This window comes from Dendropsophus ebraccatus, chromosome 3 (assembly GCF_027789765.1).
Source record: "Dendropsophus ebraccatus isolate aDenEbr1 chromosome 3, aDenEbr1.pat, whole genome shotgun sequence".
NCBI classification, from domain to species: domain Eukaryota; kingdom Metazoa; phylum Chordata; class Amphibia; order Anura; family Hylidae; genus Dendropsophus; species Dendropsophus ebraccatus.
The window spans coordinates 152,194,726-152,214,759 of record NC_091456.1 but is presented as its reverse complement, the minus strand read 5'-3'; the positions used below and the strand labels follow the sequence as shown (position 1 = coordinate 152,214,759).

The 20,034-nt window shown below is 40.9% G+C and overlaps 1 protein-coding gene across 6 annotated transcripts in view; it reads right to left on the bottom strand.

The window, feature by feature from the left end:
* The window catches only part of CAST (calpastatin), a 115,069-nt gene that overhangs the window by 67,442 nt on the left and 27,593 nt on the right, over nucleotides 1-20,034 (bottom strand). For 4 of the 6 annotated variants that reach the window (XM_069962946.1, XM_069962944.1, XM_069962945.1 and 1 more), the window contains one exon: nucleotides 10,837-10,902. The exons of the other annotated variants lie outside the window; for them this stretch is intronic. In XM_069962946.1, coding sequence (XP_069819047.1) covers nucleotides 10,837-10,902 — 66 coding nt within the window. The remainder of the gene's footprint in view (nucleotides 1-10,836; nucleotides 10,903-20,034) is intronic. 6 annotated transcript variants of the gene reach the window in all.

Sequence of the window (20,034 nt, the reverse complement as noted above, 5' to 3'; positions counted from 1 at the left end):
CAGGGTTTCCTACGGCCGCAATTCATTGAATTGCGGCTGCAGAAAACTGACATGTCAGTTATTTGCGGCGCCGCAGGTGATACGATGTGTATATGCTCCGGCCGGGATCCCATAGAAATGTAGGCAATGTTCCACATAGCATAAAGTACGGCTGTTGTTGTCGATGGCAACAACGGCCGTGCTTTTACGTAGTGTAAACATAGCTTTGGCCCTATTTGTGCATAAAAATTGTTAGCTGTCCATGACTTATGGATACATTTTTCAGAAATTTTTTTTAAATATCAGGTTGGTAACCCTGGGTGTCTATTTGTGATGACACAAACCCAATGGTACAGAGATGTTGTTATTAAATAGACTTTATTGTATCCGCATTCCTTAAAGAACAAACCATTCATTCCATAGACATGACACTGCTGACAGAACATGTCATCTGCAGCTGGACTGTAAGCCATAAAATAATATTTCAGCTTTGGTAGCTACAGGTTACAGACAAACTCCGACAGGAAAGAGATTCTTTTTGCGTCATGATCCAGAATTGCAATATCGAGAAGCCCTACTGAAGACTTGCTGAGATCACCTAACCTCCCTCCTTGCTTTCTCTCTTTGGCACTGGAGCAGAAGAGCCGGCGTTGTGTATGAATATGGGCCACCTGCATATATAAAGAGTTATTTGGGCAATAACTGTATGTGCTTCCTATGCAAAGACACAGCCCAACAACAGAGACAATTGTTTAATACAGAGACTAGTTTACTGTACGCTATAGGCACTCATTTAGGCATTTTACAGCTTGAAGACACAGGGTGTTAGATGTGGTGATTGTGGAGGCCAGCGTAACATTAGTCAATAACCAAAATTCTGGGACTTTCATTCAGGTATCTGCAAATATCCAAATGGAAATGTGGAGGTGCCTTATCCTGCTAATACTTGTATGATCTTCCTCTATCTGTGGCATAAGCCATTCCTTTAACGTGCCCAGGTAGAAGTGGCCAGATGCCCATTACTTTGGATGAGTTCCTCATGAGGTGGATAAGACTACATGGTTCTTCTAAGCTCCAAATTCTAACATTGTAGTGACTGACCTTCCCACTGAGATGAAAGGTCACCTCATTGCTCAACATTACCCTTCCTGGTACCCTTGCTGACTATATTAGTGCCTGAGCCTATAATACAGTCTTCTTTGCATGTTTGCCCATCCGTGTTTCTGACTGTTTGCTCTGTTCCCTGACTACGTTGTCTACCACCTGCACTAAACCTTCTTACCTGTTTCCTGACTACATTGTCTGCCACCTGCCCAAGACCTTTCTGCCTGTTCCTTACCACAAGCTGTTGTATGTTTCCACTTTTTGATGCACCTTGGCCACCACCGCTAGCAAGGCAAGCCAAGGATAGCGACCAGGGGGTCACCTGCCCAACAAACCTTGCGACAGGCTCTGGTGAATACTTGCGGTCCCTTAGCACCCTATTACATAGAGCTATAATTAGCAGAATGATTATCGCTCCGTGTAAAAGAGACAACGATCAGCCGATGACAACAACTATCAGCTGATCTTTGGTTTAGGCTTGAACACCTTTAGGGCTATGTTTACACATGCAGTAACGCAATGAAAATGCAATGTGATTGCATCATTTAATTGCAGTAAGTGATCTTTTAATTGCCGTCCAACCATTGTGTTAATGCAATGAAACTCCAGCATATGCAAACATACCTTAAAGGGGTTGGCCTTTTTATAGTAAAATAGTTCAGTGTCCTGTATTAGTCAGTGTATTCACTGTATATACTGACAGCAGCTCCCTGTGTACCTCATTGAGCTAATATCAGACTCCAGGCTGGGCTGCCCTGCTCTGTGGTGTTTCTGTGCATAAGATGGCGGACATGGAGGAGCATGTGACCAGGCCCTGCCCCTAGTGTCCACCACTGAGGCTGTATATGTCTATGGAGAACATAGGGGACAGGGCATGGTCACATGCTCCTCCATGTCGGACATAAACACCACAGAGCAGGGCAGCACAGCCTGGGGGAGAGGAGTCTGATTTTTAGCTCTATGAGGTACACAGGGAGCTGCTGTACAAAATGTCTACCACCTATTGCATAAAATATTACTAACTACAAAACTGCCTCTGGAGCTTAATGAAATGGGTTTCAATGGGCAGCATGCACACAATATAATGTGTTATCTAAAGTGGTGTTAAGCACTGATATTCTCTGAAGTGGTGTTCATATGGCCACAGAACACTACTTACCAAAATTTGGTAGAATGGGATAAAGCTATAAGGCTGTTTTTAAAGGCTTCACCTAGGCCTTGTAGTCCCAGTGAGGGGTAATGTCAATGCTGCAGCCAACAATCAGATTTCAGGTCGGCCATACTCTGTCAACTGGACGTTGGGCTGATAGTTATGCCTCCAGAAATTCCCATACACGTGAATGTTAGGCCGGCTGAAGGTATTGTTTCCTTTATGGGGATTGGAGGGATAAGCTGCAACCAGAAGGTTCTGGTGGTAGAGAGCTCTTCCAGAAGAAAAGATGGTAAAAACGCCTAACCTATCTGTCCACAACATCATGTGTTGGTGGTGACAAGAGGCTGCCATACATTTAGACATAGGGTACTATTACATGGAACGATTATCGCTCTCTGTGTAATAAATACAACAATCGACTGATTGTTGATATAGGTTTGAACCTATAATTGTTGGGCGCCGACCGCGCATCGCTACTTGTAATAGCGGTGCGTGTCCAGCGGCTGACGATATACATTACCTATCCAGGCTGCAGGGCTCCTTTTGCGGTCTTCTTCTCCCCAGGTCCTGTGCGCTCCAGCTTCAGAGCGGCCTGTCTGCAGCCTGGACAGGTAATGTATAAAGTTAATCAAGGGCGGCAAGGACATCGGTAACAATGTCCATGCAGCCCTTGTTAAACGATAATCAGGCCGTGTAATAGGCCCAGTAAATGAGCGCCGATCTAGCAGATCATGCCCCCATCGGGCGGTGTAATAACACCCATAGTTAGTAGTGGGAAGGCCTTTCCTGTTCCATTATGATTGTGTCCCACTACACAAAGCAAGGTCCATGGAGGTACAGTATGGTTTTCTGAAGTTTGTATGGAGGAATCATCCAGCAGCATTCATTTAGAAATAGTGTCCCTCATGTCTGGTGCTGCAGTCCAGCCCCACTATAGATAATAGGAGTAACCTGCAATACTAAACACAACCTTTGGACTGGTGTGGCACTTTTTTGAGAGAACTCTGCAATTTTTTTGTTCAGCCCCATTAAATTTTTAGGATTTCTATGGACATAGGGAGATAGATTTGTATCCCCTGAGAGTAGACAAGGAACATTCCTACTGAATGACTGTTAGCGGGTATCTTGAAATACATGTGAGAGAGCATAATAGAAAATATTAAAAATTTTCTTTATGCAATGAATTGAAATCATTTTCTAAAAACATTATTCCCCTTTATGGGTATTAACTATTAGCTTACTGAAGAATTTTACTAGACAGGCAGCTTTATTACCTAAGTGTCTAGAAATGTAAGCATAAAGATAAGGAATTAGTGTGCATGCAGCTGCCAGGCAGCTTTGTATCTGCAAACTGCACCCATACACACAGACACACAGAGCACTGTTATCACGCCTTCCTCCAGTACTATATACGGTATAACCTCTGCTCTTCAACCACTTGTTCACTTATGCTGCAGTGATATGAGATCAGACTACAAGTTTCACAGGAATAAAAAGCTGGTGTGAAGATTACTGTAGGTCAATAAGCAGACATGGCCTTTATGTAAAAATATCAAATGTGCCCTTTATTGTGTCTTTATACAATGTGAAATATATATAGTCAGATCTACAGCTTTGATGGAACTATCAACAAAACTGCTGGTTAACAATTATAGGGGTACTCCAGCATTTTTTTATTTAATTATTATTATATTTATTTAATTTTCAAATCAACAGGTGTCAGAAAGTTATATAGACTTGTAATTTACTTTTATTTAAAAATCTCCAGTCTTCTAGTACTTATCAGCTGCTGTATGTCTTGCAGGAAGTGGTGTATTCTTTCTAGTTTGACACTGTGCTCTCTGCTGCCACCTCTGTCCGTGTCAGGAACTGTCAAGAGCAGTAGCAGATCCCCACAGAAAACCTCTCCTGCTCTCCAGACTGGAAAGAATACACCACTTCCTGCAGCTGGTAATTAGGGTATGTGCACACTGAGCAATTCTCGCAGATTCCTTGAGGAATTGAAGAGGAAGGATTTTTGCTTAAAATTCCTCTCCTTTTCTGCTCTGGCAGAATTGGAGCGTAATTTGATCGAAATTTTAGCCAAATTCAAGCGAAATTTCGAGCAGAATTTAAGCCCCATTGATTTCTATAGGATTCCTCTAGTGGAATCTGCCCAAAGAATTGACATGTCAATTCTTTGAGCGGAACGCGGAATGCAGAATGCGGATGGAATTCCGGACGGAAATTTCCACCATGTGCACTAATGCGCAGAAATACAATAGAAAACAATGGGAGCCAAGACTGCTCATTTTTTACAGGCGAAATTTCAAATGGATTCCGCGAGAATTGCTCTGGAAGAATTGAGATTTTTTAATAAAAGAATTTTTTTTTTTTTTTGGCTGAACTCATAAATCTTCATAGATTGTAAGCAGGGCCCTCAATCCTTATGTTTGAATTGATGATTAAATGTGTATTCCTGTAATGTCTGATCTTCTCTATATTTGTACCTCTAGAATTGCTGCAACACATGTTGGCTCTATATATACATAAAATTATGATTATTATTATTATGAACTGTTGACCAATTTCAAACTTGAAGAAGATCCTAATATTAGATGCACTATAATGCAGCCATATGCAACACAGGTAAATCAACAATCACATACTGTAACTTTATATGGAAGTATGTGTTCTGGATATAATGTTTGCACTTTAGGCTATTTATAATATAAGAAGTAAAATTGCTCAAATCATCTGGTCCCACCGGTACTGCTTGTACACACCCAGGGAACGCCAAATGTTCTCTCACCCTAGGCTGTTTGTGTTGTGTCGTCTGCACAGACTGCTTCAGGTGCATGTACATTTATTATTTATAGCTAAATGTGAGCTATGTCTGTTACAGGGTAACAAGGTACTAAGAGGGTACCAAAAAAATCACTATTTAATGTAGAAGCACTATGATCAGGCTGACACGTTCAGCAATTTTTTTCTGGTCTATATATTAAGTTTATAAAAGCTTAAAATTGGGGGGAAATTAATTACACGTACTAACTTACCTTTCTCCGTGCCTGTGGTGAGCAGCGGGACCATCCTCGGAAGGCATTTTCCCCCTAGTTGTGACTCTCACAACTCGGAGGGAAAAGGCCTGTCCCGGCTGATGAACTGGCCGCTCAGCCAATCAGTGATTACAGCAGCGTCCCACCCAGGTCACTGACTGGCTAAATGGCCAGTCCATCAGCCGGCTGACCGATTTTATAATCCGACGGACTTCACCTTTAATGTCCGCAATCTCGTCCCTAATCTGCAAAAATTCATCCGTACTGCGTCCGCAATCTGTACCCCAACTCCTTAAAAAGGTCACTTTATTGCTTTCAGCCTGTGACGTTTCTTGGGGAATCCTTATTTTTCTGCAGATCTGTATTTTATTGTGGACGTTAAGGCCCTATTACACCAAAAGATGTCTGACAGATTATCTTAAAGATTTTTTTCAGCCAAAGCCCGGAATGGATTTAAAAAGAGGAGAAATCTCAGTCTTTTCTTTACAACCTGTTCTCTGTTTATAGTACGTTTCTGACTTTGTCTGAAAAAATCTGTCAGATAATCTGTCAGACATCTTTTGGTGTAATAGGACCCTTACGCATGTCAAATCCGTAACGTCTGCAAAAACACCGGATCCCGTAGACTTTTATTGCCTAATCTTATGCACAATTATGGTCCGTACTAGCATGTTCAATTTTTTATTGCGGTATGGATTGCAAGTCCGTAAAAATACGGATCATGTGAATAGCCCTATAAAAATCATTAGACATTGATTTTGTCTGTAACTATGGACCAGACTACAAAACATGTGACTAAGGCCTCAGGCTTCATTCACAAGTCGGTACATTTTTGCAGATCCTCGGTAACAACAGAAACGTCTATAAAAATGCAGATCCCATAGACTTCTATTGGCGTGTCTGTGCCGCAACTGGGGTTCGCACTAGGACATTTCCTTTTTTTTTTTTTTTTTTTTCAGATCCACAAAAATTTGTGGACGTGTGAATAGGTGCATAGAAAACAATGGGATCTAAATTTGTCCGCAATTACGAAATTTTGCTGGTGTGTGAATGAGGCCTTGTATCTGGACATATTAAAGTGTTACAGGGCAGAACTATGTGCACTTTAAAGAACTGTCATGTAAGGACAAAGCGGCCCTGTTTTCTGCTGAGGGGTCTGAAATCAATTTCGTACCTGTGCTATGAGGACACTAATCTAAATGTTATCTTTAATCTTTATTTTTATCCCAGAGTTTGCATCTGGCCTGAAGCAACTATTAAGCCAAGAAACTCAAAAAAAGAGAAAAAGGCTGCAGGGACATTACACACAAGGCAGCAGTATAACACTAATCCTACATCCTAAATATATACCATTTCCTTTCTTTGTCACACTGTTGCTCTCTATGTAAACTACTTTGTCGTAACCCTAAATGACAACCTATAAACATCATATTTACAGCCAGTGGGATTATATGAGAAACTACCGAAAAGATTTAATTACTATGTAGAGAGGATTTTCCTTTGTATTATATAACTTTGAATAAAGTCAAGTTCTGTATTTCGGAATACCCCTTTAAATAAGGCTCAGTTCACACGCACATTTTCTGAAATGCTATGAAACCCTATTGGTCAGGCAGCTTGATCCTGGTAGAACTGAGTCATGGTGCACACTGGCCCTTTAATAGACAGTGCATGACCTCTACTGGTAGACCCTGGAACAGCGGCAGTGCTATGAAGTACAGGCAGAGACTGGGCCACATGGATGAAAGGTAACCCAGTGTTCACTATCATCCAGGGGCACAGTATTCTGTCATACATGGACCACTAGCATCACAATGTCTATAAAGTGGCTTATGATTAAGGCTGCAATGTAAGTATACTTCAGTAGTAAAGTATATGTCGGGAGCATATATATATATATATATATATATATATATATATATAGTGTTAAAATGAGATGCAAAGTGAGACTCATTCTGAATTGTTGCATTCCTTGACTGTGCTGACCTTATGTTTCCATGTCTTACCACTAGAGGGCAGACAAGAAGACACTAGAAGAAGCTGTTGACTGACATGATGCATACCATAGCAGCACAATGCCTTATTAACAGCAATGTCACAGAATCCTCTACATCTTGTATGCATCAGAAAATCTGTTTTCCTTTAGTTGTATGAAACAGAAAACTCCATATATGTGAGAACAAGGCCTTCTGTGTATCAGTAAAGTACTATATAGAATTAGTTCTGTGTCGGCGCAGAGTAAATAGGACAATGGTATGACAAGCATTTGCCCATGTATTGCTAACTTACTGTACTCACAGTGTCTTGGCTTTAGGAAGATTCTTATAGTAATTCCTACTGCTACTTGTTTCTGAATAGAGACGTATTACATAATATTTGGTATCTTTTATACTATCAGAGCTGTATGTGTGTATAGTAAAGTTTTTGTGCATCATTGTAGTAGTGGGTCTGCAATTTACAGTAACAAATGTGTGTAAGCCATTGCACTAGTAGAGTGTTTGTGCAGTGACTGGTATGTGACAGGTCTGGGAAGGTGCAATGTACCTTGCTCATTTTGGGTGTGTCGTCTGTAATGTTTTGTACAATCCAAGGAGATACCTGCAGAAAAGCTACGAACAGATCTGGAATGAGGAATATCAGCATTCCAGCTCTATATACATGACTATAAACACCTTTGTAACACAGAGCAGAGACCAGGACTCATCATTGCCATGTTGTTCTTATAATGCCCTGCCAGTGATTTACAAAGTTCTTCAGAAATAAAGGACTCATCATCTACACATATACAACAGCACCTCCCACCTGGATTAGTGATGCAATGTCCTCCCTATGAGGAAATAATATGTGACGTGCCTCTATGATGGGGCAATGCTTTAAGCATAATACATATCAGAAAAGACTATAGCCTGGAAGGAAACATGATCGAAACATGTAAATACGTTAAAGGGGTACTCCGTCGAAAAACATTTTCTTTCAAATCAACTGGTTTCACATATAGTTATATAGATTTGTAATTTACTTCTACTTTAAAAATCTCAAGTCTTTCAGTACTTACCATCTGCTGTATGCCCTGTCTCTCTCTGTCCATGTCAGGAGTTGTCCAGACCAGGAGAGGTTTTCTATAGGGATTTGATAATGCTCTGGACAGTTCTTGACTTGGACAGAGGTGGCAGCAGAGAGCTCTGTGTCAGACTAGAGAGAATACACTGCTTCATGCTGGACATACAGCAGCTGATAAGTATGGGAAGACTGGAGATTTTTTTTGAATAGAAGTAACTTACAAATCTATACTGAAACCAGTGGATTTAAAATAAAAATAAAAAGATTTTCGCTGAAGAATCCCTATAAAGGGTTAAATAAGGGTTAGGAGGGAAATGTTTTAAATAAGAAACTAAACACAAGAAAAAGGGGGCACAATCTGAGGATAGTTGGGGTAAAGTACTATTTTACTGAAAGAGTAGTAGATGCTTAGAAGAGACTTCCAGCAGACATGGTTGATAAATCTACAGTTGCTTAATGTACGCCTGCCTGGGATAAATGGGATGAATGAAACAGCATTCTGTCTTTTCTCCCCATATCTAATATTATCCATCTGTCACGTCAACCTGTCCCTTAGCTGACAATTCCAAGCATCTATCTTATAGACTATAAGCCTTAATGTCTGGATGTGTCAGAGGTCATCAGCACACTGGAATGCTTACGTTCATCAACAGGACGTCAGTAGAGAAAGAATATACAGAGCTAATTACAAACAGGATATATATATATATATATATATATATATATATATATATTACACCTACGCTAATACACGGATGCATAAACACAATAAGTTTCAATAAATCTTTTACAGGACACGTTAGATGTTTCATTGTTGTTGTATATTCTGACATTTAGTCATCAAATTACTAATGTGATACATCAAAAATTGTATTCTTCCTTACTCATCAGTCTAAATGGAAATCAGGGCTCTCAATCCCTCTTTATCTATCTATCTATCTATCTATCTATCTATCAATCTATCTATCCATTTATCTCATATCTATCTATTATCTATCTATCATATACACCAGCCAGACAAATGCTTTTAGAGCAGAGTGGTGGTCAGTTACTTAGACAACAAGCTGTCAACAATGAGACTAAAAGAACAGCATATCAGGAGGAGCGGACAAATTTGCAAAAACATTCCTACAAGTATATTTATATTAGTTGAGAAGACAATATCCCTTTTAATGCCATGTTCACACACTGTATTATTGCAATAAACAACGGCCGTTATTGCAAATTGCAACAACGGCCACTCTTTATTAATAATGTGAAATTATATTATAGTGTATGGAACAAAGTCAGTAGTGTATACACTCTGGGGGGGATTTACGAAGACTACGCCAGATGTGTACGGCAGGGAGAAGGTGCAGATCCGCCCCTTTTCACAGGCGTACGCCTCCCGTACGCCCAGCTCGCCCGATAGGTGGACTGGCGGAGCTGCTGGAAGTAGGTGTAGATTTGGTACGCCGGGCACAGATTCGGGCGCTAGCCCGACCGGATTCATTAAGAGGCGTACGCCTCTTAGTGAATCCTGCCACAGAAAGGGGGCGGGGCTTAATATAAGACTGGCGTACTTGTACGCCGGTCTTCATAAATCCCCCCCTCTGTGTACAGGTCTATTTTATGCAGTTGCTATATAGTGAACAGCGGTCATACAAGATAGCCTGTGCTCACAGTGCAAATACGGCTCCTGGCTGTACTTTACATTGTGGTCTATGGTTAATTGCCATGCATTCCAATTCAAATAAAGTGATGTTCATCCGGCTGATACAGTATCGGCCAAGTAAACATCTCAGGCATCCGCCATTGTTTGACCCAGCCAGGTCAAACAACAGCCGATATTCTTGCCATGTGTGAACATGTCTTAATTTCTTTGTTATTAAGCAATGTTCCTCATACAAAAAAAAAAAAAGTCCAACAAGGGCAACACAAATTCTTAATGGATAATGGACACAGTCTTTCATTCTAACAAAACATCTCAAGAACATTATTTAATAGCCATCAAGTGGCACTACATAATACAGCGTGTGTATTTCTATTAACCCTACTACATGTATTGTTTTCTTGTAAAAGCAAAGACACAGTTATTATATTAAAAGCTATAAATACCATACAACATCTATGTGCTGTATTCATGTTGTTTTCAGCCTGAATACTGTATAATCTGGGTGTAGATTTACTTTTGTGACCTTTAAACTTTTAGTACATAGATAGAGACACCATGAGCAAAAACGCTGAAGCCTAATGTCTATAGTTTGCCTCATTTCCCAAGAAATAACCAAATAATGAGTCAGCTGACTGCAGATACAGGTTAGCACAATGATGTTTACTGGCAGGCCTACAAAGCAACTGCAGGGAATCCCAGTGCGGTATCAGAAGGCCCCCATTGCTATCCAGAGTATTTCCGATGCAGAACTAGCAATTTCCTGATACATTGCTCTAATACCCTCCTTCAGTTTAATAAGCCTACAGACAGTAGAAATAGTATTATAAAACATTGACATGTATACTTACCTCTGCTGTTTCACTGCTTTTCTTATCTGTAGGCTTGGATGTCCCATCTGGTTTCTTACCACCGTGCTAAAATAAAACACAATTCCACTGTTATCTGCTATTCCAGGGTTACGCCTGAAAGCAAAACACTGTTTTACTGTAATATCCCTGAGCTGTTTCACTCACATACTACTATCTTTGTGGAAGTCCTGTTGCACAGAAAACACACCTCCCCCGTAGCCTTGCTGTGTATATTAGTAGTATACAGTACAGTATGTAGCCAGACTTGGATATAATTATATGCTAGACTTATATATGGTTAAGATGAAACCACATAGACAGAGACCTTAGACTGGGTTCAAGTCCACCTTGAATCTAGTCTCCGATCTTTCCTCAGGATTCCTGGCGTTTGAGAAATGCCGACCATTCCAGAGTTTCTTCATGGCAAATACATGAAAGTCACAGGGTGTGATACTGCAGCAGTAATGTAATTTGGGTCCTGGCAGGATGAGATCTATATATACACTCACCGCTTTGTAATAATACTTTTCCTCTAGAAACAGTTAACCAATGTCTCCTCTTTCATGTAGGAGTAAGTCTTACTATGGCACTACTCCCAATGGATCTCAAAGCTTTTATTTCAAAGCCAAAAGTGACAACAAAACAAATTAAAAGTAAAAATGTCAGATCATAAAGAAATTCACATTACTCCTCCATAGAGAGCTGTTCTTCTACTGCAAGACTTTTAGGATACGTGTTCAGGAAATATGATTACTTGACCAGGCTGCCGGGGTTGTGGGGGACATGACCGTGATATATACTTACCTGTCCCATTCCCCCACCGCTACCGGATTCTGGCCATCAGCTCTGCACTGTTTTCAGAACATACAATGACATTGCGCCCCCATAGGAAATGACTGCTCAGTATAGAGGCTATGCTGAGCGGCCATTTCTGAGGGGAGCGGAACATAATCGTATGCTATGAAAACACAAGCAGCGGTGCAGAGCGGACGGCTGGGGATCCGGTAGCGGTAGGGGAACAGGACAGGCAAGTATATAATGTATCACGGACATGTCCCCCGCAGCCCCAGCAGCCTGCACAAGTATTACTTTTTCCTGGACAACCCATTTTAATGCATAGTCTAATGGAAAACATATTCTCCCTTTTAAAGGATTTTTCCAGAAAATGATATCGAAATGGTATGTTTTGCAAAGTAAGGTATGTTTCTTGAAAACTGAAGACTTGCTTGTAAAGTGACAAGTATGAGGCCTTATATCTGACCAGCATATTATGACTGACCGGATAAACTCTTAGTGGAAAACCCCATAAATGGTAAAAACTGTTGAAAGTAATAATGAGAGACATGACATGCCGCCCAAAATAAAAATAAAAACTTCCACTGGGCAAAATACAGTGCACAAAGACATAAGGATGTGGGCGGTGAGATTTTATCCTTGTGTTCATGCTCATTTTGTTTTGATCTACCCATGCATGTAAACTCAGAAACACAGGATATGTTGAGAAATAATTAAACACTATAGGTCTCTTGGGCCTATGGGCTTAGAACAGAACAGTCACTTAACTCCTTATGTTAGTAAATTGGGGTGTGTTCACACATACCAGTTGAGAATGACAATGAGAACGACAAACCGATAGAAAAGTTGTGCAACTGCCTTGCATCCTCACCTGTGCGTTATTTCTATATCCGGCCTGGGGACATCACAACTGATGACTCTCAACACACAACTGACACCACAGGAAACTATTTTCCTCTGGTTAGGCTAGACTGGAGGGTCAGACAAAATTCAATAAGATCATTTCGAAATTATTTTTTTGTGCCTTACACAATCAAACTATATGTTTTGCCCTATCACATTATTTAACGGTCTGAATAACTAGACAGGGACCTGCATAGTAAGGGCCTACAGTATTTAGATGTGCCCACACGTCTTCTTTATTGAGCTCTGACTCTTTACATTGCTCAATTATTGTGCATGCATGAAAGATAGATCCTTCATATGGACCTTTACTTCCATTGCCTTTGCCATGGGTCTCCAAACTGCAGCCCTCTAACTGTTGCAATACTAGTTTCCCATCAAGCTTGGACAGCCAAATCCAAAGCTTTAGCTGTCTGGGCATGATGGAAATTGTTGTTTTGCACAACTGGAGGGCCGCAGTTTGGAGACGCATGGCCTATGCCTTATTACACAGGAAGATGCGTGGCTGAGGAACCACCTGATAAAACGATCAGCCGACAAATGAACGTTTGCTGTGACAGTGATTTAAAGAGACTCTTAAATGGCTCAATGATGGTGTGGCTGAAGGCCGTATTACCCGTTTGAACTACCCATTGAAGTTGCCGTCGCTTCTGTTATGCTGGGCAATGAGCAGCAGACTGTCACTGACATGATCGGTATCTTTCAACAACAATCTTTCGACGTTGTGCATGTAAGCTAATCGTGGTCTTTTAACATGTCCTATTACACCAAACCATTATCGCCCCGGATTGGGTGGTAATCAGCCATGTACAGGCGATGATCGTTTTGGGTAAGGCCTTAAGGCTACACGAACGATAACTGGATTATTTGTAGTCCTTTGAATTGTTGATAATTATAATTATGAGTGATTAACCAACGAACTAGCAGTTGCTCATTTGGTGGTTGATCACTGGGCTTTATGCTGCGTTCCCACGAAACGATAATTGGCCCGATCGTACGATTAACGATGTCGAAGTAACGATTTTCTTTTTTCATAACAATCAGCGTTTAGACGGTACGATATATCGTACGGAAAATTCGTTTTGCGATCGTTTTGCGATTGCTTAAGCCTATCTCACACATTGGTTAAATCGGCGAACGGCTGTTCACACGAAACGATCTGCGAATTTTTGGCGAAAGATCAACGACGATTTGAGAACATGTTCAAAGATCAAAATGAACGATTTCTCGCTCGTCGTTTGATCGTTCGCTGCGTTTCCACGTACGATTATCAATCGAATTTGATCTTTATTGCGCAAATTCGCACGATAATCGTTATGTGTAAACGCAGCATAACTCCTACCAATAATCAGCCTGCAAAGGGAATAATTGAACCCATTAAAAATTCCTTTAGGAGCTATTATTGACACACTGTAGGGTGGAGTCAGAAGTGGTGATGCATGAGCCTCACCTTCCACGTCACCAGATATAAATCCCTAGTAATTACAACGGTGACCCCTTTTGTAGTCCTTCACTTCTTCATTAGTCACGGCAACCTCTTTCACTTCACAGTAGTCACTGTACACCTCACCCTTCTCCCCCAGTAGTTACAGCAAAATTGGGGGTGGGGGGCCTAAAAGAAATGTAAACACCCCCAAATTGTATATGTAATTATATAATTAATGATACAGAATGGCAGCTGAACAAATTCAAAGACAGATAAAAGGGATTCCACATTTAGGGTGGTATTACACGGAACGATTATCGTTCGAAAAATCGTTAAATCGTTCGGGTTTGAACGATAATCATTTCGTGTAATAGCAGGCAACGATTAAACGACCAACGAGAAATCGTTGATCGTTTAATAGGATCCAGACCTATTTTTATCGTTTGATCATTCGCTCATCGTTTGCACATCGGTCGCATATCGTTCGGTGAAATAAGAATTCACAGCTGAAACGTACGCAAGAACGATCATAAATAACGATCATTGTTTTGTGTACTTGGGCGAACGATTACGGGTCGTTTGCCTTAGCGGTTGTTTAAGATCGTTTATCGTTAATCGTTAGTCGCCGGAAAATTGCTTGGTGTAATAGTACCCTTAGGGTACATTCACACAGGCAAATTGTGTTGTTTTAGATGCAGATATGCACAAATTTTCCAAGTACATAAAAGCATATTTCATCGCCCAAAACTGCTCCCAATGACTGGCCACTTCTTTTCAGGGTGATTAAGCCCTGAAGCTCCCAATAAAGGCAACATCAGATTTAGAGTTGCCCCACTCTCCCCCTCAGCTGCCCACAGGTCAGGGAGATCTGTGCAGAGGTGCTCCACAACGGCACGTGTGAACCTACCCTAATTGTAACTTCCCACTTACAAAAGACGATGAAAGGAGTTACCAGGGTTAGACATTTTTTTTAAAAAAATCGGCGTATGAGTAAACCTTCATTCTCCATGCCCAACCACTCCATTCATTTATGGGTCAAGGGACAACCATTCCCATGAAAAGCAGAGGGGGGGGGGGGGGGTCAATAATATGTCAATAATCTTAGGATATTTTGTTCAACTGGAAAGGAAGTTGATGTTTTTTCAGCAATTCACAAACTGCCAGTAGTTACCCAACTTAATCTAATGGTTAGAGACCATTTTTTTATCTATGCAAGAAAATACTACTACTCTCCTTTTGAGCTACTCAAAACTAAGTTCTGGAACGGAGCAAAACTACCACCCCCAGTAGCCACAAGGATTAATCTAATGTATAGAGTTCCCATTAATTTTTTTATTCAATAAATTCCCTTTTGACTACTTTCATATGGGTCTCTTCACATCCTAATGTTCACTAAGGCCCAAGCACTGTGCAGGTAAGGCGGTCTCGGAATCTTCATGTTACTACCAAATGGCACTGTTGTGCATCTTCACTAGGGAGAAGTCCGTAAGACGTAAAGAATGGGAACATAGCAGAAAACTGCACAAAGCAGCCAATTAGGTCATTGGATTTGTTTTCCAATCTGCCTCAGAAAAGTAGAGTCTGTGGTCACAGCTGATTCAATAGATCAATAAAACCACATTAAAGGGAACCTATAAGCAGGTTAGAAGCATCTAATCTGCTATGTCCCTATAGCGCACAGGACACTGAGGAGGAAGGTAAGTTTCTTACCTTTATCCTCTTCACCATCTCTGTGCTATGTAATTTTTACGCTAATGAGATGTTTTGGTGCACTGGGCATGGGACTACCACCTTCAGTGCACAGATCTGCCCACGGAAGGCTGGCCCTTTGCTGATATTCATTAGAAGAGGCAGGGCAGCTGGGGCTGGATTAGTGCCCTGGGGGCAGTTGTCCTGCCTCAAGTGCACCCAAACACCTAATTAGCATAAAGATCAAGCTCCCAATAGCATGGAAATGGCGCAGAGGATGAAGGCAAGAAACTTACCTTCATCCTCAGCACCCTGTGCACTGTAGGGATGTATCAGCAGGTTAGAGTCTTCATTAAACAGCTTACTGAAGTCTCTAAGTGTTGGCTGGGCTGGAGTAAGTTTGTGGCTGTTATCTACAAGGCATCTCAACATATCTCAGGTGTAAAAAGTGTTGTGTGACCCAATGCATATATTTATTGTAAATTCATTCATGATACTCTCACCTCTGAATGCCTTTTATCCATGTTCTCTAATAAATCAGAAAACATCCCTAAAACACAGTGTCAGAAGTAGTATGCCGGGTAAATGAATAACATTTATTGTGCTGTCATCTGTGATCTGTTCCGGCCTCCATCACAGATTTATTCACATAGTATTAGCAGGAAAAAAATAGCAGTGCAGCAAGCATTAAAGTGACAGAACGCATTATAAGTCCATTGGGGTCTGATGGATGCCGTTGGTGCCTGCCATGTAACCGATCTGGCATTCCTATGACTATGATGGAGCAGTACATTTATTATAAATGAAGGTATCCTATTACTTTCTATAATAAATACTGGTAGGTGCTATGGTCAACCTGTTCAATTGTCAGATTCAAATCTGATTTAATATGTGATGTTCTTGGACATAAAGGGACTGTCAGCTGAATCCGAATTCAAGGATGACGTTGCTTTGCCAAGCTTCTCAAAGAGCGGAATTCCTGATATGTGTCAGAATATGGCTGGGCTTTGTGTTAGGCCTCATCCATCATCTGTCTTTCTCCAGAACTTGTCTAATGTAAAGTACATGGTACTGGCTGTGACAGAGGCCTTAAGATCTAGGTTCCTCAACCTTTCACACAGCAAAGAATGGCATAGAAAAGAACTTTAGTGAGAAGGGGTAGGAGAAAACTAAATACATGTCTACTCTTAAGTTTATCGTGTCATGTCACCCCTCCCTGGCATTGTGTAACTTATATATGTGGCTCTATATATTTGACAAAGTCTGTGGTAGCAAATCTGGCCTTATAACTGAACCGGAGACTTGTAAGCATGACATATTTTAAGTATGGTCTCTTGAGGCCAAAAACCTGGATCGATTTAGGGTCATGTACATGTCTCCTATTGGCCCATATTATAGTCCTAAAAAACCCTCATCTACATGCCTTGGTATATAACTGAGGGCAAACAGAGGTATGGTATATACTCCCAGATTTGTACTGGTGCCATATTACTGGTCTGTATTACTGTCATGTGAATGAGGTTTAGACAAGCACTGAGCAGGTATAGAAAAAAATAGCTGCGCATGCCTGGCTGGTTCTCAGGATCAGCCCCAGCCCATTGTTTCTGAGCAAGCATTCATGGCACATTAACGGCATTCGATAGAGTCATTCCTTTAGGATGGGATAGGTTTTCTCCTTTATGTACATCAGGCATGTCCAAACTTTTTTCGAAGAGTGCCAAATTTGATGAAGTGAACATGTGCGAGGGTAGACCATTTTACATGCTACATGCTATATGCTTTATAACACAGGCAGATAATAGCAAGCTGGATACCTGGGGGGCCGTAAAAGTTCGGAACGCGGGCCGCAAATAGCCCTCCGGCCGGACTTTGGACATGCCTGATGTACATCATACCTAACTTTATGCTGTAGTAGGATTTTTAGGGCCCTTGACCCAGACCCAGTAAGATGGATAATAAATGAGCGGTTAATGAACATTTAATATACCATCATCTCCGTCTATATACACAAGTAACCTACATGATGACACTGAGACACCTGGTAATTAAAAGATTATTCAGAAAATGAGACGCTAAAGTTTAATAAAATGGAGCGGCTGATTATCGTGTTTAGCAATATTATAATTATGTTTAATGGCTTAAAAATGATTTATTTCCACAACGCCTACTCTGCCTAATGTATACAATGGTTTTATTTCCATATCTACAAATAAGTCAGAGAATATACAGTGGCCACTAAACTGCAGCCATCAGTTTCAGCTTCGGATGAGGGTAATACTGACACATTGGCCCAGATTTACTAATGTGTCTCTGCCAGAAATTTGGCTGAAAAAGTGGTGTACGGGACTTTTCTCCACATTTATTATGCATTTTAGACACTTCTCCACTACTTTTACCCACTTTAATGCCTGTTATAAAAAAAAGGGTGTGGTTTATGTAAAAATGTGGCGTTGCCTACATTGCACCAAAAAAAATGTACCTGAATGTGGCTGAAAATTCAGCCAAGTAATGTCCAATCCAAGGTTTGCACTTAGACAGTTTTAGTACATGTGGGCCACTGTCCCTGGACAACCACAGATTTAATAATCTGAACTGAAAGTATCACAGGGATCTAAAATGCCTTCACTTTTGGTCCTTAGACCTGCAGTAAGGCCTTGTATTATACATGTATATTTTAACTTCTTAAAGGGTTCCTGTCATTTAAACGAATTTCTGACAATGTCATAGCGACATGGTTTGTATCGATCGAGGTTTGAGTGCTGAGACTGCCGCCAATTGTTAGAATGAAGGGGCAGACACATGCAGCATCTCCATCTCATTGCTACTTACTGGAATAATAATAGAGCAGTATGGAACTTCCGGTAATTACTAAACCCGAAGTTCCATAGAGCGCCATTATAATCCAGTTAGTAGCAGTGAAACGGTGATAAAAAAGCAGAGCACCTGGATCCCAACCGATACTTACCTCTGGCATGTTGCTATGACATGTCAGAAGTTTGTTTAAATAACAGGTGCCCTTTAAGCCAAGATTTTCTCTTTGGGTCTTCCTATGGGCCGGTACAATTATGATAATGCTAAAACTTTTCAGGACCTATAACTTTTTGTTATTTTAGATGACAAACAGTAGCCATATGGCCATATGGGAGCTTGTTTTTGTGCGGCAGCAAGGTTATAGGTTTATTTCACCTTGGATGCTACAATTATATACCAGGCGCCTTGCTGTTGTATCTGGAGCCATGCTGTGTATAACAACAGCACCCCTAATGCTAATGTTGTGGATACAGTGGCAGTATCTACAATATCATTGGGTCTATATATACATAGCCATGATAGATATATATGTCCAAAGCAATCCATACAGTATTTAACTCAATAGTTAAAATCTATTAGAAGCAATACAAAAAGTTTCTGTGGAGTCTAAGCCTGAGGCCCAATTCATACATCCATAGCCCTGCCTGTAGCTGGAAGGAGTTTCAAAGGGAAAACTCAGGACCTGATTCTGTGAGATATAGCTTCCTTCACATAAAGAATGATCCATCCATTCTGTTCCTTATAATTTTATTTTCCCATTAAATCTATCTGAGCTTTGTGTCCATAATTTGCATAGATTTCATTTAGTAATTTTCTTATCAGATAATAGAGATGAGTAAGTGCCAGCTTCCATGGCTGGATTGTTGGCACTTGCAGAGCTGTAAATTCATGAATCAAGAAATCTCACTGTATTGCTGATTCCCATAGGGGGTACTGAGGTTTTACAGTCAGCTTTCTGATGGCTTATCACCAGGGCCGGCTCCAGGTTTTTGTGGGCCCTTGGGAGAAAGAGCCTCAGCGGCCACCCATCCATCCACACTATGCACAATCACTTGAGACACCACTAACATACACAAACACACATTACTGACTGACATTTACTGGCATAAACATTACTGATACTAAGTGACACACACAGACTGACACACATTACTGACTGACACACACAAACTTACTGACTGGCACACATTACTGACAGACACACATTAATGACTGACACACACACAAACTGACACACATTACTGTCTGACACAAACTTACTGACACACATTAATGACTGACACACAAACTTACTGACTGGCAAACATTACTGACTGACACACATTACTGACTGACACACACACAAACTGACTGACACATTACTGTCTGACACGCACACACACACACACACACACACATTACTGACTGACACACATTACTGTCTGACACGCACACACACACACACACACACACATTACTGACTGACACACATTACTGACTAACACACACATAGAACTAATCTTCACACTGTAATTAGGTTGAGGACCTTCCGATCATGTGATCAGGTCCTTCATCCCTCTCTCTCTGCAGGACCT